This window comes from Euwallacea similis, chromosome 3 (assembly GCF_039881205.1).
Source record: "Euwallacea similis isolate ESF13 chromosome 3, ESF131.1, whole genome shotgun sequence".
Lineage (NCBI taxonomy): Eukaryota > Metazoa > Arthropoda > Insecta > Coleoptera > Curculionidae > Euwallacea > Euwallacea similis.
In genome coordinates, this window is record NC_089611.1 from 1,086,820 (window position 1) to 1,113,536 (window position 26,717).

The following is a 26,717-nucleotide window of genomic DNA, read 5'->3' on the forward strand; positions in this document are numbered from 1 at the left end:
CAATTCGGTTTTCTTCACATGTATTAATAAAAGTTTTTTACCAAAACGAAACAGAAATTAATTTAAAATAAAAATAAAACAAAACAATTAATAAAACAATTGAAAAAAATTAAAATAAGGAAAAGAAAGTTAAAAAACGTCGCGAAAAAGATGATTATTGGCTAATTTCTTCGGGAATAACACGCAAAATTCTAATTCAAAACTTTATTTTAGAACAACATTATTTGTCTTAGGTTTACAATGTTAGGACCATTTTTAACATCACTGACAACAATTAACGACAAAGGACAAGAGACAGGTAACGACCACAAGTGGTGGTGCTAAGAATAGATACGAGTAAGATTATAATTATGGTTTAAGTTAAATACAATTAAAACCAAAACCGGATAAAGGAAAGTTGCCCTTTTTGCTTGTGCCAAAAAGTTTCACAATTTTTTTTTCTCTCTTCTTTTGGGACTAAAATGGGAAGTTTTATGAACATCCCTATTTAAATCTGAGTTTCTCTGTTCCTAAAGAATCTATTAGATACAAAGCTATAGTTCTTCTAACCACTACATATTAGAAAATCTATCTGCCTTTGAATTTGTTAAGAAACATTTGGTCTTGATTATTACTTTGGTCTTTTAAAACTTTTGATGCAATTTTGATGAGTTTTTTTGGGCTAAAAACTAGCGATGAGTGCTTGCTACTGCCTAAGAGAATCTACAGTGAAGAAGAGTTTATATTATATTTATACATTAATTTTTCATGGTTTTCACCGCTATATCTATGATTTCCGACGTTTAATTTATCATAAAACGCTGCGAAATCTTGAGTTAAAGTGGAAGTAACAGGAAATGGGGCATATTAAGATCACAAGATGAACGTGAAACGGTAGGTAAGTTTTGCAGTGAAGGACATTTTAAAAAGTTTAAGGGGATTTCCAACCCACTGTATGTTTTATTAGGAATTTTTTATGGTTTTATATTCTTGGGAGAGTAGCTCAGCTACATTCTCTACTGAATTTTAATATGTTCGCTTTATTGTGACACACAATTTGGTACGGATAGGGTGTGTTCCCACGCACCCACCTCCTGACCCTTTCTTGAGAGCCCCGGGCCTGCTCTCTTAATAATATAATTCCGGTTATTTTAATAATTTCCCGGTACTGAAGCTTTTGAAACCTTCTCGGCCGGACGAAGGATGAAATCAATTAATCTATGAGATTATTCGAACTTTCTCGATACGTAGGGAATTATAATATAAATCCTGATTTTTAGCGACTTATTATGACACCTGAGATTTGTGTCAATGGGCTACGTTCTTACATACCTTCCAGCGCCGCAACATCAGGACTCGCAAACTTATAACAATATCCAAAAAGTTACTGTTTTCGGGAGAGTGAAATAAAATCCAACACGAACAAAAAGTGATTATAATCACCTACACCATATTTCCTTTTTTTCTAACCAAACGGTTCATTTGCGGGCATGTGTTCATCAAAGAGAAAAAGTTTGTATTGATGTCCCCCACCACCCCTTGCAGTTTGTTGGTATATTTTTGGGACGCCCTGTATTTTGCATCAAATATTCTTATCTGTAATCTGGTTGATAAAGCAGACTGACGTCATCACACAAATAATACGCAGTGTTGCCAAACCTGACATAGTTTTGGAGGGTCCCAGATTAAACTGAATTTTAATAGTAATAGGATTGTACGCGAACATTATGCAATAAGTAACGTAAAGCTACTTGGAATTTACTTTAGCACTTTTTGCTTAAAATGGTTTAAAACGATAATAACATATTTTTAATTTGATTCTTAACAATCTGACAGAAAATCACTTTTGCTGATGTCGCTATCTTCATTCACACTGATAATTAAAGATAAGAGTTCGTGTCAGTCCAGAATGTACTTACCACTGATTAATAGTTTCGTCAGTATACACGACTGCTTTTTCCAGATTTCAGGAGTCATTGCTGCAAGTGCTTCGTGCCACATTAAGACAATTGATTTTCACATTACCGTCTCGACAAACATGTTGATTATAGTAATTTTTCACAACACCTCGTATTTTATTAATAAAATATTAAAAATTCAATGGTACGGTGGAAGTCTCAAGCCAATTTTGACAGTTCGAAATTCCCGAAAATATGTGCCAACGTCACTTCAGGGTGGCCCGAAAACGGGGTAACCAGGCGCGCAAGTCGCATTGCAACAAACAGAGATGAAGCTATATTTGTTGGTTGGCAACAATTCATTCTTGTTTGTGACGTCACTCTACCTTTTACAATAAATGGGCTATATCAACATTGGTTTTTGTGGGTTATTTGGCGGGTTTTCTCAATTTTTGACTTTTTCCCAATTTTTGCGAAGTAATTTGGTTGCATGCGAGAATCTACCCAATTTCGGCTTTTATTGAGATACAAAACTGACGATTATGTGATGTCAGCTTGCCAATTCTGGGGACAGAATTATCTACTACCTACTCATCTACTATTCTACTTCCAACATTTTTCATATAACAATACTTAATTTAAGCCGCTAACTCTAAGTAAATGTAGTAATTTTAATTGTCTAAAAACCTAAAAACTACTTTTTTAATTTACATTTTTTTGTACACAAATATGGGTATTTAATAAATAATTTTCACAATACAAAATAAGTTTCACATTTTCGTCATCAATCTTTTTAATACCTATTTTAAATCCTATTTTGTATATAATCAACTTAATCAAATTTTATTTTTGTTCAATATTTACAGTCCTGCTTTTAAATTACATCTACATACATTACTGGTATAATAGCGAAATTATTAATCTCCTGATAGCTTTACCAAGAACGTAATTCAACTTGAAACATAATTGAACCGAATATTTCAAAATTAAAATTAAGAGCAAAATAGGAAATCGGTAGAATGGTTTGTTGAAAAACGACCCATTTGCTCCTTTTTTTAATTTACTTCCTGCTAATTATACCGTCAGTCATAGCTGAGCGAGGAAGTCAGGACAATTATCTTCCCTCATGATAAAGTTGATAGTAAAATTGGGGAAAGAGGGTTTCAGGTGATTTGATTTATTATCGCTTGTGTCTACCATAGGAAAGTTACTTTAGCCCTTTTGCCGTGGCATTTATCAGTCAGGAAGAAACCCTTTCTGGGGTGTAGTTCGCATTGAAAGTTTATTTGTTGAAGAATACAAGTGTCTTTCAATTAATTAAATTCAAGAATCTAGATCAAAATTTTTAGAATTTAATCCACCTATGGTATCCGCGTTGTTTCTGAAAACTTGATTTTAAAGACTTTAAAAATTAAATAACTGCTGGTTTTAACTGGTGTGAATAACAGTTTTCAACTTTTAAAACCACTTTTACTATGTTTTTTGGTAACTAATTTGCAGATTTAATAGAAAAATCTTGGGGTTTGACTATCACTGACCAATTTTTGTATCTCGAAATTTTTATAAAAATGTATTTACACAATGATTTTTTAGCTTTTTTGCCTTGTTCAAACTTTGTCCTGTTTCTCGTAAAATTATCTTCTTTTTTCAGTTTTTTTAATGTCTGTCCAGTAAAACCCTGTTTTTAGGAAAATAATTTTTGATTGAACAGAATAATTCGAGGATATTTTAATGTTACTGAAGACAGTGGCGTATCTTGCGTGAAGAAGTTATAAATATATTTATGGTCATCACTTCTTTCTGTCATGCGCGCCGCGTAATTTTGGAAAATGAATTTGAAATTTATTGATCTAACAGAAAAATCTTTGTATTTTTCTTTTTACCCAGTAGCCCTACTGGTGAAGTAAGTCGTCTCTGTAAGTCGTTTTAAGCGGATTATTTTTCCATGTTTTTTCAGATTTCTACCTTTTTTAAAACTTCTTCGGTACGCACCTGTTTTTATGCAAATAAATTTGCTTTTCAGTACATCAAACAAATCCATTCAGACAGTGCTGGCTAAAAAAGGAAATAAAATTAGAATGGAAATTCTGAAGAGTTAGGCCACCAATTAGGTCGTGAAAGGTCAGGAGAGGTAATCGGAGTCTTTAGGGAAAAATTGCCGATAGTCTCTTTTGAAGCTCTAACTTAATAGAAAAATTATTAATTAATAGGTAGGAAGTATAAAAAAAAGGTCTGCTAAGTTTGAAAAACGCCAAAATGTTTTTAAGAAATTTCGTCAGGATACATGTAGTTGTTCTTCAAATCTAATGAAAAATCAGATTAAACTTCATTAAGTTACATACTGTTAACCCTTGAGGAAGCTAACATTATTAATTTCCTAGTTGCTCTCTTCTACTAGTCGAATAACAAAATGTTTATAATCAACATTATATTACATATTTACAGGAGTACTCACCGATACTAATTTAAAATTTCTCATTAATTTCTCACTCCTAAATTTCTATAAACACAAATATGACCGTGACTAAACACTATCTGATAAAGCACCCAAGTACTTAAAACCCGTCTATAATTCCGTAGGCCTCCAAAGTGGAGAGTACCAAGTAAATGACCCATAGAGAGAACAACACTAAAGAAGTGAAGTACTTCAGACACACAGGTCCTCCAAGTTCCCCTCCCACAATCTTCGATCTTCGTACGAATAAAATGAGAATCGCCACTGCTGCTTCTGTGCAGAATATTGTCACCGAAAAAGCCAAGCTAAAATATAATAACACGTTAAGGCTGTTTATTTAATGAGTGCGGAAAGTGATACTTTTCTCACGTAGATTGCAGTTGAACAAGTGAGGTGCAATATTAATTCTGCAGGAACATGTGCATTAAATTTATGTCGTTTTCCGTAGCTTCAATTTAAGACCCCAACTTTACCACCCACGTACGTTAGAAAGAGCTCACGCATGTCAGTTGTCTGATTGCTATTTAACATATTTAATACTGACAGGTGTCATTTTGTCACAAATGGGATTTTACCAGTTGACCTAATGACACAAAGCCGACTTCGCTGGGCAATCGGGTGCGGTAAAAACGTTTTCGAACATGTTAGAAATGATATTTTTCTTACGAGCACATGTGTGTTAAAATTATGTTGTAATCTGTAATTTCAAATTAATCTCTGAGCTTGATCGCACATATACGTTAAGAAATTTTACTGTACGCATGCCGACGTTAACTGTCTAATCGCCCGCAAACATTTTTGCACGTCAGATGTTAATAACGCCCAAGAAAATTTTTTCTTGGCCGTTGTTAGCGCCGGACAATGTAAGAAACTGCTTAAGGCCCAATAAATCAAAGTCCTGGCAACTTTATCAAGAAAATAATTTTTATGGAGGGTAAAATAGTCACCGTATGTTCCGTTTTTACTTCGACTTTTCTATGAGAATTACTCTACCAACAGCATAGTTTATTACCAGTAAGTCCAGTTCGCAAGTCCTTTACCGAATGCTCGTATTAAAAAACAACTTAAAACGAAATGCTTCTTATCTCTCTTTTATGCGATCTTTCCCAACAAACACGGAGAAGTGTTAAATATGTTCAGCCCTGTTTCGGACGTTTCCTTTTGATCCCTTTTAAGAAACGCCCTCTCTTACTGAAAAAGTTTTCCTTTAACCACCGCGGGAAAATCTTGATTTATGTCAGGCACCGGGTCATTGAGGTCAGTTATGACCTTTCAGACATCCATGTAATCGGTCTGGCAGGAAAAATGCTCCTCCGAGGAACGAGCACGAGACGTATATTGTCCGTGTTCTTGAAGTTTCAGGATTGAAAGTCGCTTTTATGTTTTATTGCTTAGACATCAAGTTTGTTCGTGATATTTTCAAGATATTGAAATATGTTTGAAAGATTCACAGAGAGTTTTTGTTAAAACTGAAGCATGGATTTTTGGATTTGCTTAACGCAAACTTAACCTAACGCAACGTTAAAAGAAGTACGTTGTTCATGAACCGTTTCACCTGCCTGAACCTGTTCAAGTTTCTTGCGTTACGTTAGTGTTACGTTACGGCAATGTATAATTCGGATATTAAAATTAAAGTTTCAAACGAGATTTTTTTTTTAGACAAAATTTTTACGATCTATTCAACACTAAAGATTGTGCGAAAAGGAGTTTTGATGCATGGCGATTAGAAGTTAATTACCATGCATCAAAACCTTTTGTCAATCGGGAACGACGTAGACTTTCTGGAATATTTATTACTTTATTATCATTATTATTCTTTTTTTTCTTCTTTTTCTTCTTTTTCTTTTTTTTTTTCTTCTTCTCCTTTTTATTATCATATTTATTATTATTATTACTACCAAGAATACAATTTACTTACTTTCCAGGATCCACATTGAAATAGTTCCCATTTACGCCGTGGTAGATAGCGGCAATAGACCAGGCGACGCCGATGCCCAGGAAGACGTTGACGGCGTTGCTGCCCGTGACGTTGCCCACGCTGGCATCTGCGTGCTTGTCGTTGATGGCCGCCACTTTACTCGCAAAAGTATCTGGAAAAAGAAGAACATTATAAGTAATTAGCCATTAAATATTTGGTCAAGTTTGGCGTCTAGGTTTAGCCCAGACAGTAGAAAGACAGGCCCTTAATACAGGGGTCAAGTTTTGAATCTGGGTAGAGGAGAGAACAACTCTCAGAGGCGACCTAAGACTCTCCAAATTGTAGCACTTTTCCCTAGCAAATTCTCCAACAACAACAACAATAAGACAATGACTATTTGTAAATGCGGGCCTCGAAAATTAAGGTAGAAGTGAGATATAGTTAAGGGGGCGAATCAGCATGCCATATAATTTCCAGAAGAACGAAATTTGGAAACTGTTTTTCAGGTTACCAGGACTGCTGCCTAAAAAAATTGTTGCATTAAATTCTGGAAAATAAGACTTTTCAAATGAGGTGTTACTTGCCCTATTAACATTTTAGGGGTTGTAATCGCAACGCAAAAAGGTGAAACAATTTGAAAGTAAATTTTGTCGCAAAAGTTGTCCCCCTTAAAAATAAAATGGACATGTCTTAGCGTTTATACAAAAAAAAATTCCTGGGCACAAACTCATCTGTTTCGTTTTCAATAAGCCACCGGGTACCTGTAACTGAAACATATCGTTTCTAATCTCATCCCTTAATATCCGGCCCACGTACCACTCTATTTGATCTAAATACCAGTTAATTAATTAATGTCTGCGCTTATTGTGAAAATCGGCGTCGCAACTTAAAATTCTCGGAGGTTACTCGCCTGCGCCTCGTACGGTAAGAGTTACTTTCCCGCTTGCTGTGGAAATAACCGATTGAACGTGTTAACATGGTCAGAAACCTCGTTAATTACACAGATCTAACGGTCGTAATTTTAAATACTATTATAGTTATTGCAGATTTCAGCGAAAACCTCATCGGTGTAGCTGATTTTCCTTCCACCGACCGAAATGAAACTACTACGAGTCTCAGGTGGGTTAATTTACTTATCGAACCGCTACTGAAAATTTCCAGCTTTTTGATATTTTTCTTATAACTTTTCAGATTGAATGTTTCGCAACTGAAACAACTTCTGAAGTGAACAACCCCTTGAACGATGCTCCGTCATATACTCGTATAATCCCTGAGGTCTGCTCGTGTTTGATCAACAACTAACTAGCTGAATGGAAATGGGGTGTAAATGCCCGCAAATACCCATCTATAACGATTTATAGGAGTTAGAACTAGTGAATCATCATAGCTATTAAGCGAGACTAATGTGTAATTGCTAAAATCAATTTGAAACTCACTGCCATGTGTATTTGCGTTAATGTGCCAGGTGTAAATGATACTGTAATAGGAGTTAAGGTTAAATGGCCAAAGGTTTTAATTAGGGGATAATTAATAAAACTGGCCAATTTAATTATTGCTTCAGAAGTATTGGAGAGGCGCGTTCCAGTTAAGAAAAACTTCGCGTTTGCGAGTAGCTGACCGGTAGCTAGTCTGCCTAGATTTGCCTAGTCCTCGCCCAGGAGAAAAGCCCTCTTAAACATCCAAAGCTCAACCATTTAGCCTAATCTCAAACGGACTGTGTAGCAAGAAACAATATTCTCTCTAGAGGATATGTGGTGAACAACATGGTAAATGGGTGCTGTTCTATTTACCTACACTAAACTATGCAAATGTTCCTTCTTTCAGGAAACGCTACAGGGAATATTTAGCTGGGTAAATGCTGTCACAGGGATTTCGGATACTTTGCGGGGCTTTGTACGTGAAGTTTACAAAAGTTGCTGTTTCACACTCGAAGCCCTGATTATTGTAACTGCCATAAGGGCCTGATGAGTTTAGTGCCGGAGTTGTTGAATTTGAGCGCGTTTTAGGGATGTTTGTTGGGAATTAGCCGGCATTAGCAAAGTTTCCTTTGAGAACGTAGTGGAGCATTATCCCCAGGAAAGTAACATTCAAGGCGTTTACTTCTTCGTAACAAATTCAGATTTGTCCATTTCGTGGCGGCATCAATGGTGAACTTAAATCCAAAACACTCCCGGAGATTGCACTTCCTTCCTTCTTTAGGGCAAGTAAAAGTGCCCCCTTGCCCAAAGGCTAATTGAATAAGTTTTAATTATTTACCATTAAAGTGATTAATTTCCCTCCTTTTCTTCCTTTGAGTCCTCCAACGAAATGATTATAATAGTCAATTTCCCCAAAACTCAAAATTCCCTCGTAAGCCCCTCTATCCGTCTTTTATAGCCAAACTTTCCTCTTTCGGACCGGAAATCAACTTTCGGACTTTCGCTCATCCAGACATTTCCAAAGCAATTCCCGAGGCCCAATAACCTTCTTTAATATTCGACAGTAATTTCCGATGACGATAACGATATCTCAATTGCCAATATTGGCGTAAAAATGGGCTGATAATTAAATTTTTCGCTATCTTTATTGACCGAAAGCCCGACCTTTCGGCACCTGAAGCAAAACGAAAGATAAACCCATTTCCCTGGAAAGCCTTTGGTAACCCCGGAGACTTTCCAGATTATTTTCCATTGGCGGTGTTTTCGCTATGTAAACTTTTTCAGTTGGCCAGATTGAGACGTAAAAGACTGGCTCTTTTGCGGTTTGTCAAACATTCTTCGGGGATTTTCCCGAATTCTTTTTCGGGCACGAAAGGGGCCCTTCTTTGATGCGAAAAAAGTTACCATCGAAACTTATTTGCTTTGCAAGTTCAAAACGTAAAATAAGCCATAAAACTTTCCACTCCTTAATGTTAGAGAAATGACATTGAGGAAGGCATTACCATCTAATTGAATCGTAAAAATGAAGTACTAGTACCATTAAGTATGCATGTAATAGTCATTTTTTGTTCCCATTTCGTCCGGTTATGACTTTGATAAAAGCAATTTTACGCCCTCATAAACGTTTTTTTTTCGGGAAGCCGATCATTTTCAGACGGTTCTAACCGCAAAGCGAGTACAGCCTCAAAGGAGATCACCGTCAATATCCTCTTCCTATCCAACTTTCCCAATTATAAAAGTTTCGCGCAAAAATTCGTGTAACAGATGCCGACTTTTAATTCCCTAAATTGCGTGCTCCGAAAATTTTCTACGGTAAAATAGCAATTGACGTTGCGTAAATGGATAAAGATGGATTAGGGCAGGTTGCAAAATTATAATCGGGATTTTTTTGTAGCATAGTGTCACAATTTATTAAATTACGAAGAAATTTAGGCGATGATTCTGGTCACTTAGAAAAAAAACAACATTTTTTAAGCTTCAGAAGCTAAAAAACTCCCACAAGCCAATCAGGAATAAGCACGCCCTTCTTTCGCTGCATTCTGATCGACCTAATTCCCTCTTTCCCGTTGCAGCTCTCATGTAAGTGGTCGTCAAAAAATGTACACGCCTTCAAGTGATCAGAAGATTTTAATTAACCTTCTGAACAACCTAATTAAACCCACCCTCTTTCACACTGTAACTCCTTCCAGCGAATGCAGTGATTGGCACACAACAAAGTTACCAACCCACCCCTCCAATGAAAGTTTAGGATCTTTCAAGTCAAAGTTCTAGATTGTTTACTGACGAGTTGCATTTACTTACCGGGGATGCTAGTTCCTAAAGCAACAAAAACAATGGCAGTGACTGTATCTCTAATTCCTAAAGTAGCTCCGAAATGCGACGCCACGTCTCCTATAACTGCGGTTACTACGCCTATGCAGAATATGGATACGACGAAGCAGAGGTAGCCTTTGAAAATATCTAAAAAGAGAACAAAATTAAGAATTTCACAAAAAAAGCTACACGTGGCTTTTGTCGATCCGTTGGTTCAGAGTTTATCGCCAAGCCTGTAGGATTTATATTCCAGCTTCGTGTGATGGAACTATATTTAACTATTGATAATATCTATTAAAGGGATATTTCAGGTCCATTCACATTAAAGAATCTCATGTTCCGATATAGTTTAATTTCCTAATAATGCATTTATATGCATTTTTTCGACCTGTGAGGGCAAGATTCAATCGTCAAGGCTATCAGATCTTAATTGTCTGATCCCAGTCTGCATATGTCGGGTCTGTAGGTGACACAGGCCCCCAGCCTGTGCAATGTAGGAAAATTGCATGTAGTAGACAATAGTTTGACCTGTTGATTTATCAAAACGTTGTTAAGAAACCTTATTTCTACCCAGAGATATGAGGTTCGAAATTATGACAAAATGAAAAAAGTATCTATAGAGATATTTCTTGAGCTACTGTTTAGTCAGAAATCCGCTGAAACATGCCAATTCTGGTCAAAGGTATAATTTTTGAGAAAGCGGCTGTCTAGACAATACTTGAGAAAACATGAACACTCAACTTAAAGCTATAGTGTTAAACTGGACAAGGCGAAATTAGAGAATACGATTTCGACAATTCGATTTGAATTTTAATTTGTAGTATGAGGTATGGTTTTGTTAGAATTGGACGTCATGGAACATAATTTGAACTATGGATGTGCTAAGTCCTTGTTTCCATTTAACGATAAAAACTACCACACGACCTGAAAATGCACACTTCCAATTCGACCCAAAAAATACCAATTCCCACATTCGCTAATAATATTCGCACACGCAACCCTAATGGAGCTTATATTTCCATCAATTTCCTCTTTGCAAAAACGATCATATAAAAAGAATGCCCACATAGTGTCAATATTGACCCCAATCAAATGCCGGCTTTAGGGATGCTTTTTATGTTTAAAAACAACGGGGGTGTCATCCATATGCGCATTCGCTAGATGGGAATTTTCATCTAAAAGAACACGGTATGAATAATTTTTATGAGTATTTAAAATAGGCAAATTTGCTCCCCTTGTGAAAGCTTGCCTAAAGCACGAAAATCGAGTTTTTCGCGGTTAAAAACGCTTCAGACCAGAAAGAGGCCCTTGTTCTTCCAGAAAGTTGCTGTTAGTTGCGAGGCAGTAGTTTACGTTTTTGAAAGTTAAGCGAATGTTTTTAAGTTTTTTAGGATGGATTAGAATAAGCTTTAATCACTCGCACAACAGAACCGACAGAGTTTTAATTCTCTTTTCAATCTGGATGAGCATTTGTAGTAGCAATGGAGGAAACTCCTGGATCATTATTCAGTGGGACTATTACCGAGGAGAACAAGCGTTTGCTGTAAAAAAGCTGGAGCTTTAATTAAGCTTGTTTGAAGGAAAATAATTATCACCCTCCGCCCTTTATTAGCAAAAGAGATTTATTATTTCCCTAAGAGTGTTTGCTCATTTATTACCGGAAAAGCTTACCAGTTGGAGGAACAAAAGCGAACATTATCTTCCAAAAAATGGTGAGGAAGTGCATGAAATAGTCCAATTTCGAGGGAGCTTTCTGGTCGTCCTCATCGCTGGAGCTCACGGTTAGAGCCTCTACGAACTGCTCTTTCCAGGACGAAGTGCCTATCAGCAAGGAGGCATTGGCTCGTTGTACTAACTTGTCTACGGTATTCTGCAAGACGACAGGTTAAGTTACTTATAAGCTCGAATGAATAGTGACAATAAAGTTGACGAACACACACATATACACCACACCTGCGGGGGATTTTTCTTTCATTTTTCTCGGTAGTAAATCCCTAGTAAGCTAAAAGCAGAGACAGATGGGGGTGCTATTTCTCAAGGAACAATGTGGGATTTCTCCGATCACGTTCGCAAACTTGTGTCGCAAAATTGAATTTCTCACCCTGTTAGGTTAGATACAAGTTCATAACTTTTATGTAATCTTGTTCCAGGGATAAGTCCTACAGGACGAATCTCCAAGAGAAACTGATAGCCGAAATTACCACAATTAAACGTCCATCTTCGTATCATTGACCGACCCCAACAAACTAATACCAAAGTTTAGATCGAAGTTGGAGTTCTGGTGTTAGTTTCTCATTAAATTAGCAATCTTTAATCATATTAGAAGGACTTTAAGTTTAGAATTCTTCTCAATTTAGCGGTAATTTTTGAAAGAAGGGCCCTTAATAACTATTAATTAATCACCTTCCTTCTAAAGCTCTTCTCATTATTTAAGCTTCAATAGCACCAGATAGCGAGTGCTTAATATAAATTATTACCCTCCATTTTACCTTATATTGCGGAAAGGGAAATTCTATTATTTATCTCGGTTTTGAAATTCAAATGGGTCGGATGTGCAGAGTCTGTACCAGACAAGTTTACCCAATAAAACCCAGGCAATGGGATTTTTATTTTTATTCATCGACGTTGTTTATTTGCCTATTCGTGAATGATGACGTATGGGTTTGAAAATTGATATGGAGAGAATGCGGAAAATTCATAACTTAGATGGTACTCTGTTTTGAACATTTTTAAATTAATAAGAAGAAGCAAATTGCAATTTTTTAGTTGCACAACACGTTTTACTTTTCTGAGACAACAAAAATGTTCGGGAACCCTCGAAATATGCAGAAGTCAATGACAACTTCGGCTCTCCTTCAGCTAAATGATCCAGCTTATGCTCATCACAATTCAAAAATTAATCAGGGGAAAGTGACGTTCTCGTTCCTTGCGATTTAGATTCTAAAAACTCAACGAAATTCTTAAACGAACATAAAACACCCTGTATTTTTGCGTCCATTTTCTCCCATTTCTCAACTAAAAAGTTTACTATATCCAGTGTATTTTTAAAAACTTGCCACCTAAAGATAAAAATGCTGGGGCACAGCGACCTTAGAACGAAAGGGAAAGACGTAAAATGAAAAAGTTCTCACTCCCGATCGCCAATATCGCAGTGGTGGCAGCCCCTTCGTTTCTTTAAATAGAGAACTTGAATCAAGTGTCGCATCATTTTAAAGGTTTTCAACCGTTTCAAAATTTCATTTTTTTTTTAATTAATTATTTTTATAATTCTTAATTTTTCAAAACATGTTCGAAATGCATTCCATTGTTCCCCATGCAATAATGCAAATGGTCTTCAATCTCTCGTCGCACTTCTTCAAACATCTGTTGTGGAATGCTATGATAAGCTTCTACAATTCTTCCACGTGTTACTTGATAATCCTATACAGAAGTCGCGTAAACGACGCTATTAAGGTATCTCCAAAGGAAGAAGTCGAGAAGTGTAAGATCGGGAGATCTAGCTGGCCACTCGATGGTACCTCTTCTGTCAATTCATTTATCAGGAAAATTGTTGTCAAGAATCTGTCGAACTGATAAAACGTAATGTGGATAGGTACCAACCTATTGAAAATGTAATAAATTCCCATCCAATATTGGGTGTCCATTTTTGTTCGCTTTTCCTTTGATAATTTCACAGAATAACCCATTTTTTCCAATTATTTTTTGCGACATTAAACTATGTCAAGACGCAATTAATGGATTCGCTTTTAGCACAGAATTCTGCGGTTTAACGTTGGTATAAATAATGGCCTGTTCTAGATCCTGTTTTGTAGCAAAGAGTTTCTAGAAACCGCAGTTTAGGCTCGGTTAATCCGAAAAGAATTATCCGATGTATTTGTGGATTTAAATATAAATTCAGCCTGCCGCTGGCTACGCTGCAGCAGCCGTTTTTTGCAATATCAGGACAGGGAGATCAGTAACTTCCAGCAGCTGGGTCTATTAAACAGTTGCGCCACGATTCCATGCGTTGCTGGTCAGTAAACTATGCAGCAAAGTTGCAGGAAATAGACCAACATGGCCATTTGTTAAGACAGAAAGCTTAGTTCGTCTCCCACGTGGTATTATATTGTCTAGCGGAAATAAGTTGAAATTAAATTGCGATGGGGAGTCGAAGTGGTTGTGTCGGCAAAGTGAATTTTAGAGGTATAAGTTTAGAATTGCTGAAGTTTCAACTGTAAATGTGTATCGGATCAAAAAGTGATTGGGTCGGTTTATTCGGATCACGGTGAAGTTCAGGAAGTACTAAATTTTTCAGGGAGGATGGAACGAGCCACCTTTATTAATAGTCAACTAAGAATAAAAATAAGGGTTTTCCTGGTGCGAAACAGAAAATTTATCTGGAATATTCTTTCCGAAATTCGATAAAACGTATCAGCAACTATTGCAATTTTCCTTCGAAACTTGACAATATCAAATTATTTTTCTTTTCAGAGGAAAATTGATCATTTGTTTGGTAAGGAAAAAGTGGCATAACGTCGTTAGGTCGGACACCAGAGTTTATTTTTATTATCCCTTTAAATCAACTAAATGTTTGCTCCGACACTAACTGATATGTGAGTCTAGTTTTGGTGATTTTTCAAAATTTTTTTTTGTGGAAAATGACGCATTTATCAAATCCCGCTTTTTCCGTTTTGAGCGGAATTTGATGTGTCTCATAGAATTTTAGACTAATCTAGGCCGAGAGTTTTCAAATACGAGTACATTCAGAAATTCTCGGTAGGATTTATCACTAAAGTGAAACTTGTTTGTGGGAAGGGGTTACATTTATAATACATATTTTCTTTCTAAACTTACCCTCAAGAGTTCCCAAACTAGACCCTCATAAATTTTTGAAAATCTCTGCTCGTTTCGACGAAACTTTAGCCTTCTACCGCCCATCAAAGGCAGAATTTGATATAACTCTTTTGATCCTGAAATAGTCTCCATACTTTATTGAATAATTCGGAGGAATTCGGTCAATTATTGGCAATTTCTGTGTTTTTTTATCACTTTCTTCAGAAGTTGTTTCTTGGTTAAAAATGATGAAATTGTCATTGGCACAAATAAATGGAAACAAATTTCCTCAAAAGCGTCTTTACCCGTATGCTGTAAATTTGGTGAGACTCCGGGTTTAAGGCTAATTAACGAACGGACAAGAGTTTATTTACGAGATTAAAAAAAAAATTTATTATAACCGAGGATAGAGGTATCATTCATGCGGGGGGTACCATTCTTGCAACAGCTCCTAAGTACGCTGCCCAGCGAGTATCTATCTCACTGAAGCCAACAAAAATGGGACACCCTGTACATTGCTCAAATTCCACATCTCTAGAAAGAAAATTTATACCATAACAAAGATAAAAATCATAACATTTATCCTTCATTTTCCCTTCCAGCAAATGCACACTCGTATAAACGAGAAACAGTGTAGGATTAAGTAACGGTCCCAAACCTTGGCTGTTGGCTTCGGAGCTGGAGAACAGAATTTTTCACTTAGCAGGTCAAAACAAACATATCGGAGATAAAATATATCGACGCCTTGGTTTTTGCAAATCTGTTCCAAAGACACCTAAATCAGATTTCCTCCGTATGAATTCTCTCTTAACTTCTCTTTTAAAAATCTGGCTTTACCTTATATTCCATTAGGTCGTAAATTTGCATGCAAAACGCTTGCTTGGGACACTTCCGATAGGGAAGATAAATTGAATTGAAAGAAGCCGATTCACCGAGTTTGCCTATAGAATAGCCTGATAAGAAGCTCAGAGATTTAAAATCTGCTCGAATACGCTTTATCGAAGGATTAAGGTTGTTACCAAATCTTTACCATCATGGCAGATGGTGAGTTACTAGGAAAGGATATATACATAAGAGTTGAAAGCAATGGCAATGGAGATTTCCAGTTTACCTGAATTTAGCAGATGTATTAATTTTTTCCGCGTATTACTCAGTGTCGGAACAGATAATTTTTATCAGAGAATAATCTGAGAAAATGTACCTCAGCAACGTGAACGGAAGTTTGTATCTATACAATAATCAGTCTCGAGATAGGCTCTTTTTAAAAACAATGATGTTTTTTAAGCTTTTTAGAAAGTCTCTCATTAGCCGCCTGTACTTAGTCATAGTTGGACCGACCTGATACACCTCTGTTTTCTAGCCAATCAAATCACACATTATCTGGAATTTTGCCAACACCTCCACTGAAAGTCTCGCACAATCATCAATGCTGGCGCAAATTCTTTCTATACTTAATAATTTTTTTTTACTTTAAAAAATTAGATTTAAAACGATACTGACAATTATCTTGCAGTAATTATTTGTTCCGATCGTCTGCTCCTCCGATTTATGACCCAAATTATTTAAATTTAGCAGACACGTGTTTAACCCAGTATTTGGTGCCAGGATAGATTATTTTCAACGCAATAAAATATTGAAAATTGATTTTCAGGAAACGTTGAATATTTGCCTGCAGTCGTTAGTTATCTCGAAATGGCACGCCTCTGGTTAGCGATTAATAATCAAATTACTGATTGTTCTGAACAATTAGTTGCACCCTATACTTAGTTTTTCGCACAGGAGTCAGTTTCGAAACAACTTAAATTCAAATGAAATAATTTTCCAAAAAAGATTTTTAATTTTTTATAATAATGTGTTTTGATTCGCCTCCGCATTACCCATCAAATCGACGAATTCTCGAACATAGCAGGTATCCATGCACGTAGTCCCACACAATAATCAGGGTCGGAACAGGTTTCCTTACGTGCAGCAATTTTTAACTTGCTGATTCTGCCTGATGCGCCTTTTGAAAATTATTAACCCGTGACAATTTACTGATCCGTCTCTGGCGCCCAATCAGAGGCGTACTAAGCGTAAAAGCCTAAACATTCTCCCTGAACGTTAAAACAATACATCTTGCAAATATCCCACGACACCCCATTAGGAAATATGCTTCCCAAACCTTTTAGCCTGGATTATTTGATCTCAAATGGAATTCCTCGCTGTTGATGGGGTGTTCGTTTCCCTTTTTATGTCTCGCGCGAGTTTTACGTGGACGTCGGTGGAGAGTAAAAGCGACAAGTGCTTACCTTAAACTCTTTACTCTCCTTTATCCTAATTTGTGCTCTAGTTATCTCTCCAAGACGGGGTTTGCCCATTATGGCTATTTGCTCTCGTTCGGTGCGCTCTTCTGGACGCTTCTTTTCAGCTTCGGTTGCCAGAGTTGCTATTTCATCTAGAATGTAATAGAGAATCAATATTTAAACACTTTTTGTAGCATTGGGGTACTAAAATCGCTACTATATGCAGTTTTTTGAAAGCCGACCATAACTTTTTCACTTCAAAATGAGTGCTCGGGGGTGAGTTATGTGGCTTGTACTGCATTCTCCTATAGAGTATTTTGCTTCAATTCCAGACATCTGAATTGAAGGGTAAGTAAATGTTTAATAAATGTATGCAGGTAAATTTCAAACTTAACTTTTAAGGCTCAAGAAATTTTATGGCTATATACTGGGCGTTCCCGAATATCGTGTACATACGGAAGGGGGTAATTCTTTAGATTATTTCATGACTAAAAATTCATATAAATAGAGGCCCGCAAATGCCCGGTTACGTATTTACAGGTTGCTCAAATTTCAGAAATTTTTCAATTTTTTTCTTTAAAGCTCCTGCAGTTTTTGAGATATTTAGCTACAATTTGGAATATAGTTTACGCTGTAGGACTTACATCATTAAGTTTATCACGTGGTTTTGATAATCTTCAGGGTGATATTGTTTCAGGGGTCATGCCCGTTTTCTTCCCTTCAACTTTTTCGCGGTGCATAGCTGGTAGATTCTAAAATACAAAATGACCGTTGTTTATATACTTTTTGATTTCTTTCAGTTTTTTCGTATCTGCGTCGGTTATCGCGAAAAAAAATAATAAACGATTTTCTGTAGTTCGCCAGATGAAATTGAAATTTATTATGGGTACGAAATTATTTATTATAGGTAACCCTCTATTTTTAAGAATTTTGAAAGTTTATGTGGAACTGCCTATTAAAAATGAAAGCCGGGACGACCCCAAATAATAATGATAATAAAGTTAACAGGGACAGCAACTGTTGAAAGCGACCTCCTCCAACCCTAACACATGCCGTCCTTTTTCTCATTGATGCCCGTACTTTTTTGAACACTGCCAGAGTATTTTTTACGGTTTTTAATGCATCTAATATTCGATTTCTTAACTCATCAACATTATTCATTTTTTATTTTTTTTATTTGAACACCCTGTAGATAGGTAACGAGTTTGCCGACCTATGTTTATATGAACTTTAGGTCATGAAATAACCTAATGAATTACCCTTTTCCGTATGTACATTATATTTAGGAACACTCTGTGTATACACGCTCTAAATCAGTTACCCCTACTAAAACAATGCATGATCCCTTATTTCCCAATGTATTGTTACGCTAAGGTCTCTACTTTGCATAATACCCAGTTTCAACGTCGTTCTATTGGCATAGAGAATACTATTTACCATTACAGCTCTATTTTCTTGGAGATATTTTATGTGTGCATTAGTCAATACTCGAAGGCTGGCTAACTTTGCAATTTTATGGGAAAAGAAGTGTATTTTCTTAGGAAATGTATTCCATGGAAATGTTCTTTTCAGACTCAGAAAAATTTCCTTGAGTTCATGTTCTATTTAAATTTTTAGGTTTCAGAATAATTTCAAAATTTCTCATTAAATTGGGATGATTCGTATTTTCTTCAGATTACTTCAAAGTTAAATTTCGTCCTTCTCTGTAAAAAATCAAAATTCTAGTGAAATTTTAAGGTCGCAATGTGAAATTTTAAATCAGCATTGGCCCAAATTTCTTTCTTCTACTGTAAAAATCCAAATTCTATAGTAATTTTTAGATTTAGGAGTTCTCCCCTGGTTTCTCATTAACCTTTGTAGACAGATGTGGCAAACAAATGTACCCCACATTTGCTCCTTAATATTTCTTTAGTTTTTTGAATATTATCAGGCGTCCTCGAAGCTAATCCTCTATACAATTCTAAGCTTCTTTAAAGAAACTAGAACTTTTTAAATTGAAATGCAAATTGCTTCAAAGGGATATTCCAAAACTCATATTCACAGGAAACATAGAAAAAGGAGAATACTGGCAACAGATTTGAATTTGCCTGACGCCTGAGGTCAATCAAATAAAAAATCTTGTTTTTGTCGATTTGTACGTATGTAAGTTGTCAATTTGCAGGCTGCTTCGAAGGCATATTGCACGACTCATATTCCTAGAAAATGCAGAGAAATATAGGTTCTTTCGTGTAAAAACTATACCATTGAGGTATTGGCGAGGATCAGAATCCTGAAGAACTGAGATAGAAAATCATGGTTATGGATTTGGACATGTTCAGTTGTGAAAGTTGGAAATTGCTGAAGTCGCAGAACTCCACTTTAAAAAGAACATAGACAAGGGCACGCCCTTCAATATAAATATTATACCAAAGAGACAGTGGTAATGCACCAGAAGTTATATGACCCCATTTAGAAACTCCTGCTTTACCGATTGAGACATCTTTCAGATGCAAATCTGCAGATTGCTTTAAAGGGATGTTGGAAAATCTGTATTTTTAGAAAATGTAGAAAAAAGTATGCTCTTCCGTATAACAATTATACCAGGGAAATACTGGTAATGGATTATAAGTTACATGACCCCACTTAGAAACTCCTGTGTTTGCCAATTTGGACATATTTAAGTTAAAGATTTTCAGATGACTTCCCAGGATGATAGAAAACTAAAAAGCGTTTACAAGAAGTAGAAAAAAGTAGACTCTTTTAATGCTTCAAGTGGAGATAAAAAAATAAAGGGAAACATGACTCTGCCCCAGAAAATTGAATTTAAAAAAATATTGAAGTACACTACAGTTTCCCACAAGCAAGCTGAAAAACCACGTGCACAATGGTCCCCCTAAGCCACTCCTTACTCTTCTAACTCAATCCCATCCAAAGGTTTTAACGTCACACATTCGAATTCGTCCGCAGTTTCCAGGAGAGAAGTATTTGTGTTTTTCTCGTTTGTAATCACCCCCATTCTTGGTTGCAAACCATCCAAAAGGAGCGTTACCAGATTTCCTTTTTTGTTCATTTTCAAGTTAAATTTAATGTGACAAATTAAATTGCCATGTTTCCAACAGTCATTAAAGATCTAACAGGGTCATTTTCTTTTCAAAGTCGGTAAGTTTTTGAACTGAAAGAAGACAGGATAACAGTAAAACAGGTTTTAGCATAAAGAGAGCTGTGCCTGAAGTGAGCACTAGAAATAATTAAAAGATATCTGAAAACAGATAGAGAAACTGCCATTAGAGCAAGGGTTAGTTACAATAATTGCATGTTCGCAAGTAATCGGATTATATACTTAGAGGGGCTTAAAGTAAATCGCACTGTCGACCTACATAACGTATTGCCAATGGCTGGAGCTTAGGTGCACAAGTTAGTAGTGAAGTGGATATTAGAAATTCTGAGGTCTCAGTCTCATCGTTCATTAGCATTAAAAACTCACAAATTTCTATGTTCACTAATCCTGAACTGACTCACAAATGAACTAGGCTAGAAAATTTATTAACACCTTTCATGAGCACGGATAAACCAACTTTAAAACACCGGAGACTTAAATTGGATTAAATCCTACGCAACTTTCACCGGAAAGGAAATTCTGAACTTTCCCCATAAACTTTTACCATATTTTGCTATCCTTTTTAACTGCTTGTGGTATAAAGTATAAACTACTCTAAGAAGCACACATTGAAGCCATTAGGGCACAAACTTGTTATTAAGGAGGAGCGCAGAAACAACGCTATTTTGCATGCAAAAAAAGTGATTTTTAAAGCAAATCTATCCTCTCCTTAGTTATTGAAAAGAAATACGGAAAAAGCGATATACGTATTAAAAAGTACTTACTTAGCATGCAAACACGACGTAGATAGTGCGAAGAAGAAGAGGAAGAAGATATGAAAAAAGAATTAAGGTGAGCAGATTGAGCAATATTGCTAGCCATAATCTAATTGCCTTACCACCGGACATCTGAGGTTCGCCTAATTGGACGTAAAAGAGCACATCTTTTTCGTAGCTGTCTTCTTCAATTATGGTGAGTTCGATAACTTTTCTGAAAAAAAGAGGGAAAAAATTACAAGAAGCCTTCGTAACACTGGCATAGAATTCATATTTAATCTGATCGTCTGCGCCGGTGATTTATGGCATGTAGAAACCCATGTTTTCGCTTTGCATGAATTGCCTTGATTTATGAACTTTCCCAATTGCACAGTGTCGTAAATTTGGGGAAAGTTTACATTGTAAGGATAAACAAAAGTTTTTTGATCGTTTTCAAGTTTATTGGTGGCAATTTTCAGATTAGTTCAATGGAACATGGGATGCCCTTGGGTCCTAACCCCGTTCAAGAGGATGGAACTATCGCACTCGAGGGAATATCATCTGTTGTGAATATAAGTATTATTTGATTAGGTCTAGGACTTCAGTAGCTCGATAAGTTTGCCGAGAAATTACTTAAGAAACGCCAACAACAAGGTTTCCGGGGTAATTTAGATTCACTTTTGAGCTCCGTTATTTGCCAAGGCTTGGAATATTGAGAAAACGTCTAAGCACAAAATTATGAGATTGAATACTGCCAAGGAACTTCTAAGAAAGGCTTAGAATTTAAGCAGGGTCGATATCGTAGAATATGAATTGTTATGTAAATCATTATAAATTTAATTAATGGCGAAAGTTTGGGCTAATCGAAAACGTTTGCCTTTAATCCACTAATATTTATAATAGTTGAGGAGTTAGAAGCGAAAAAGAAAAAACAGCAATTCCTAAGATTGAGAATCAGTCTTGACATTATTCGGAGTAAACTGAAATCTTGCGAAGGAAATGAGGAATTTTAGCATTTTAAAGAGTCATTCTTAGGGTGCATGAGAGCGTTCAAAAAATTTTAATCATTTGATTCAACCTTGTGGTACTTCAAAGCACCAAAAATATTGGAAACTTCTGAGAAATTTTGAATTTTATTCAACTCAGTAATATTAGAGAGAAGCGAAGAATATCAGCATTTTGTAAGTAATTCTTGAGTTCCTTATCACCAGTAAGAAACGTTGGGAATTTTAACTTTATGATAGTCTCGGTTTAGGTTTTTCTGAGTATTCGAAAATGTAGGAAAGGAACAGGATACATCAGAATTAAAACAGTCACTTTTAAATTTGAAAAAATATCTAAGAAACTTCGGGCTTTCGGACCATCAGAAAATCAGTGACGTAATTCCTTTCCGTAAGCAGGAATTACTTTCGAAAAAGTTTAATCAGTCCCTGAGATGCCACTGTGCTTTTATAATGAACTTCTTAAATGTGAAGGGATTTAGAGGGAACTTGGGAAGTTGGAAATATGAAAAATCACTGGCGTAACTCTTTTTCAAGTAAAAGGATTAATTTTTAAAATACTGCAGGTAAAATTTGATTTTTTTTTAAATTCAAATTTATGCTTGTTGCTTCAGATGCTACTTTTTTAACGATTTTTGCTAACTTGAAGGGAAATAAAACAAACTTGTGACTTACAAAGTTTGGAAAAATAAGACGCGGAAATGTTTTCCAAAAGCAAAAAGGGAATTTTTTTTCATTTTTAGAGACGATTTTATTCTACTTTTAGTTTTCAAGTTTGTGCCTGATTCGCCATTTAACTTTCACAATATATTTCTTAAGTTTGAGGGAATGTAAAAAAATTTTAAGGCCTTCGAAATGTCAAAAATTGTTGGCGTGACTATTTTCCAAAAACAGGGACAAGTTTTACAAATGTTCTACGTTGCTGAGCAATCATAATGATGTTTTTATTCGAAAGGATGTAGAAGATTGGAGAGAGGATTTACACTTTTTATTTAAATGAGATTTAAGGAATAAATGAAAATTCGCTTTAAACAGACACTTCGCCTGTCAATATTGTTCATTTGTAAACTAAGCTTAATGGATGCTGAACTGGGAAACAGCGTAACAATTTTAGATTAGCGAAAAAGTACTCGAACTGCAAGGAAATTGATCACCTCGTGCTTAAAGAAAAATTCTTCAGACTGACATGAAAGTTATGTAAGGTCGAAACAGTAACTGTGCTTTATATTGAAGCCGAGTACTTGAAGCACGTCCAATTATCAGGGTTAACGAGAACTAACCCGACAGCGATACACCATCGCACTTGACCACAAAGCGGGAAATGTTGAATTCCTGTTGGCATGAATTTTCAAACAATAATTTACAGATCCAGTCCCATATATACCTGATTTATTACGTTTCATTTTAACTTCAACACTCAGCGTGATTTTCAGGAGAAAATATTCAAAACATATTTCATTCGCAATCAAACTCCGAGGAGAATTACAAATGCAAATGAATCGAACGGATTTGAGAGACAAGTTTCAATTTAGAACTTGAAACCCCTCGAGACAAGCATCCAACTTGAAGGTATCGAAAATACCGTTGTTTGGAGGCAAAAAGAGCGTTGTTGCGGTGAGAGGTCCGCGTTAACTTTACAGATGGATTTTTGTTGGGCAAATGAAAAAATTACCCTCGAACAACAAAGGGAAATATCAAAAATGGCAGTTGAGAAGCGGCAAGAGCTGATAAGCAATCACGAAGGGAAGTCAATAGAGTTCATTTCTGAACAGATTTTTAAGATTTAGTAACTGTCGCGTTAGTATGACTCAGCTCAATAAATTCTATACGATATTTGCGCCGAGCGCTCTTTCTATACATTTCAACCGTTTTTCACATTGAATTTTATATCGAGCAGCTTTATAACACATTAAACTTTCCCTCCTGATAATAATTAAATTATGACCCATTTCTCTCCAATTAGAGCATTGGTTCCGGCATAAACCACAGTTCTAGCACTACATTACTTAACTGTTGACACGTCATCACGGCCTTCAGGTCCCTTAATGCTTCGTGACATTAAAGCTCATTAAACGCGATGGAAGATAATATTATACTGCTCTAAGGAATTTGCTATTATTTTGTGGCAATGGGGTATAAATTGCTATTTCTGAACATAAACCATTTAAGTTATTTCTCCTCTTCTCTGCTTCTTATTTACATAGCTATTAGGTGTGTTAGTAATCCCTCTTCACCTTAAAATACTTAAGTTAACTCTAATCCTGCATCGAAACAATAACTTTAACCATAGATAAAGGCACTATACAACTTACTAGGTCAGGAAGCGGCTTAAGGGCAAATTTACTGGCTAAGGTAAATTTGTTAAATGCTATCTTTATGATGATTAATCCTAGAAGCAGATTAGGAAATAATGAGGAGGAGCGAGAACGGAATTTGTGTTTAGCCTGATTAATGTCCTTTCGAAATTGAGGTATTTTGGATAAAGGAATTTTTAATATTGCTCCTGTCGCTGAAATGTTTAATTTGGCACTGCGAGCTTTAAATGAAAATTCTCGCAATCCGATACCAGACAGTTTTATTTATCAAATGGGTCACTTACGAGCTGGCAACGATATAAATTACAATTTATCTGGTAACCGAAACAAAATGTCAGATTTAACGGGTGAATTGTCATGGCATAACGATAACGAAATCACACAATACGGGATGTGATCATAATCTATGTATATCTCGATGAAAATTACGAGATCCATATTTTTGGATTGCGTGACTTCAAGCTCAAAACAATTCGCATGTTTAAAATACAATCACAACGCTACCCCGCCACAAACCAATTTAATTGCTCCGAAAAGAGTTGTGCGTGGCTATGTTAATTTTTGGGCCCAATATACGTCACACGTAGGCAAATATTTCATATTTTATAAGTACAATTTATGATTCAGCGCCCTGAAATGTTTTTATGAATATTGACGAATGGTGGCAAGTCATGAAGGGTGAAAGTTTTCGAATAGCAATTATTATTGGTTTTCTTCCTTAATGGTGTTTAACCGTAATTGCACATCTTCAACACTGCCGATTGCTGTTATTCAAGTGGGTTCTATTTCCAGCGATTACTGGGACAAATTTAAGCTTAAGTGAAATAGAATCATGCAGGGAACTGCTTCATTATGCGGACTGATACAGGCCGGGAGTTTTCAAACGATAATTTATCTTTAGTGTTGCTCGTGAGTAACTTCACATCTTCAACACTTTGTTGTTGTTCAAGTGGTTTTTATTTTTAGAGCCTAGAAAGTTTTAATTATGCGTAATTAAATACTATAAAGAGTTGCTCCTTTATACGAACTGATGTGAGCAAGGAGTTCTTTAATAATAATTTCTCATTAATTTTACTTGCGAGTAACTTCACATCTTAAATACTCTGTTGTTATTCAAGCGGTTTCAGTTTCTAGGGATTAGACAGCTTTAAATGTGCGTAATTACACACTAAGGAATTGCCTCATTATGCGCACCGATGCAGGCAAGGAGTTTTCTAATCATAACTCCTCTTCAATATTCCTCATGAGTAATTTCATATCTTGACCACACTGTTGTTCAAGTAGTTTCTGTTTCTACGGATTAGACAGCTTTAAATATACGTAATTACACACTCTAAGAAATTGCTTAATTGTACGCACCGATGCAGGCGAGAAGTTTTCTAATAATAATTTCTCATCAATATTACTTATGAGTAATTTCACATTTTGAACATTCTGTTATCATTCAAGTGGTTGCTGTTTCTAGGGATTAGGTAGTTTTAAATATGTGTAATTAAACACTGTAAAGAATTGCGTTATTATACAAACACGTGCAAGCAACGTGGGTTGAGCTAAGTATCAAACGGAGTAACTCTCTCCATTAACACTCATTCACTGTCTTTACCAGATTCTCACCCTAAACTCAAAAAGACGGATTACACATATGATTAATTATTCTCTAGCATATGTGGCAAACTCACATCGTTACCCTCGTTCGAACTAACTCCAATAATCGAGTCTTTTGCCCGTAAATCTCCATATCCCCGAGGTGCGAATTTTTTTTTGCTAGTTTGGCACTAGAAACTGGATGAGCTCTTAGAAGAAGAAGAAGGAATAAAAACACGACCGACAAAAACGGTTTCCTGAAATTTGGCCGGGACTAAAATGACATTTGCATGTTTTTATGGGAAACAGAGCGTAAACGCGATAGCTAAGGCGATTATTTTATGGAAATGGAAAAAAGAGCCTTTTTGCCTTGAAAGAGTGAAAAATGGACTAGTTGTTTCAAATCTAACACTCTCCGTAAGTTCACAAGCCCAGCTTATGTCTAAGCGTAGGATTAAGTCGGTATGCTAATCCGCAAATTTAAACCGTGTTTAAACTGAAGCTCGGCTCATGGACTGACAGAGGATAGAGAAGTTGGGTAGAAAAATTAAAGACACTTTCGTTCTATGGTTTTTTGAATTCGTGTGAAAGGGCATAAAAAAATATCCAGGTAATTCAATTTGAGACCTGCAAAAGTGAACTATAGAAATTGAAATTCTCAATAACAATTGCCAAAAATCGTTGGCGTAGACACTTGCCGAGTTGCTTAATAACGATAGAAAAATTAAATAACCTTCATTTAAGTATCTGCGCAACCGTACAAACTATCCATAAATTCATTATTCACGACCTGACCCTACAAAACCCTGACATCATCCTCCAATGTACCAAACCCCGTCATCGCACAAATTCATCTGAAATCAACCGAATTCAAATGCAGGGAGCAGAAACATGCAGGTCTGCTAAAGACA

The 26,717-nt window shown here is 36.0% G+C and overlaps 1 protein-coding gene across 2 annotated transcripts in view; it reads right to left on the bottom strand.

Annotated features, from left to right (window-relative positions):
- Nucleotides 1–4,353: 4,353 nt before the first annotated feature.
- Calx (sodium/calcium exchanger 3) overlaps nt 4,354–26,717 on the bottom strand; it is a 50,551-nt gene continuing 28,187 nt past the window's right edge. Inside the window, exons 2-7 of one of the 2 annotated variants that reach the window (XM_066406161.1) lie at nt 21,050–21,141; nt 17,082–17,218; nt 11,653–11,851; nt 9,970–10,128; nt 6,251–6,422; nt 4,354–4,637 (exon numbers count right to left, since the gene is read on the bottom strand). In XM_066406161.1, the coding sequence (XP_066262258.1) occupies nt 4,433–4,637; nt 6,251–6,422; nt 9,970–10,128; nt 11,653–11,851; nt 17,082–17,218; nt 21,050–21,141 (964 nt within the window). In that variant the 3' untranslated portion in view covers nt 4,354–4,432. Of the gene's footprint in view, nt 4,638–6,250; nt 6,423–9,969; nt 10,129–11,652; nt 11,852–17,081; nt 17,228–21,049; nt 21,142–26,717 lie in introns of both variants that reach the window. The other variant, XM_066406160.1, reaches the window with a different exon arrangement.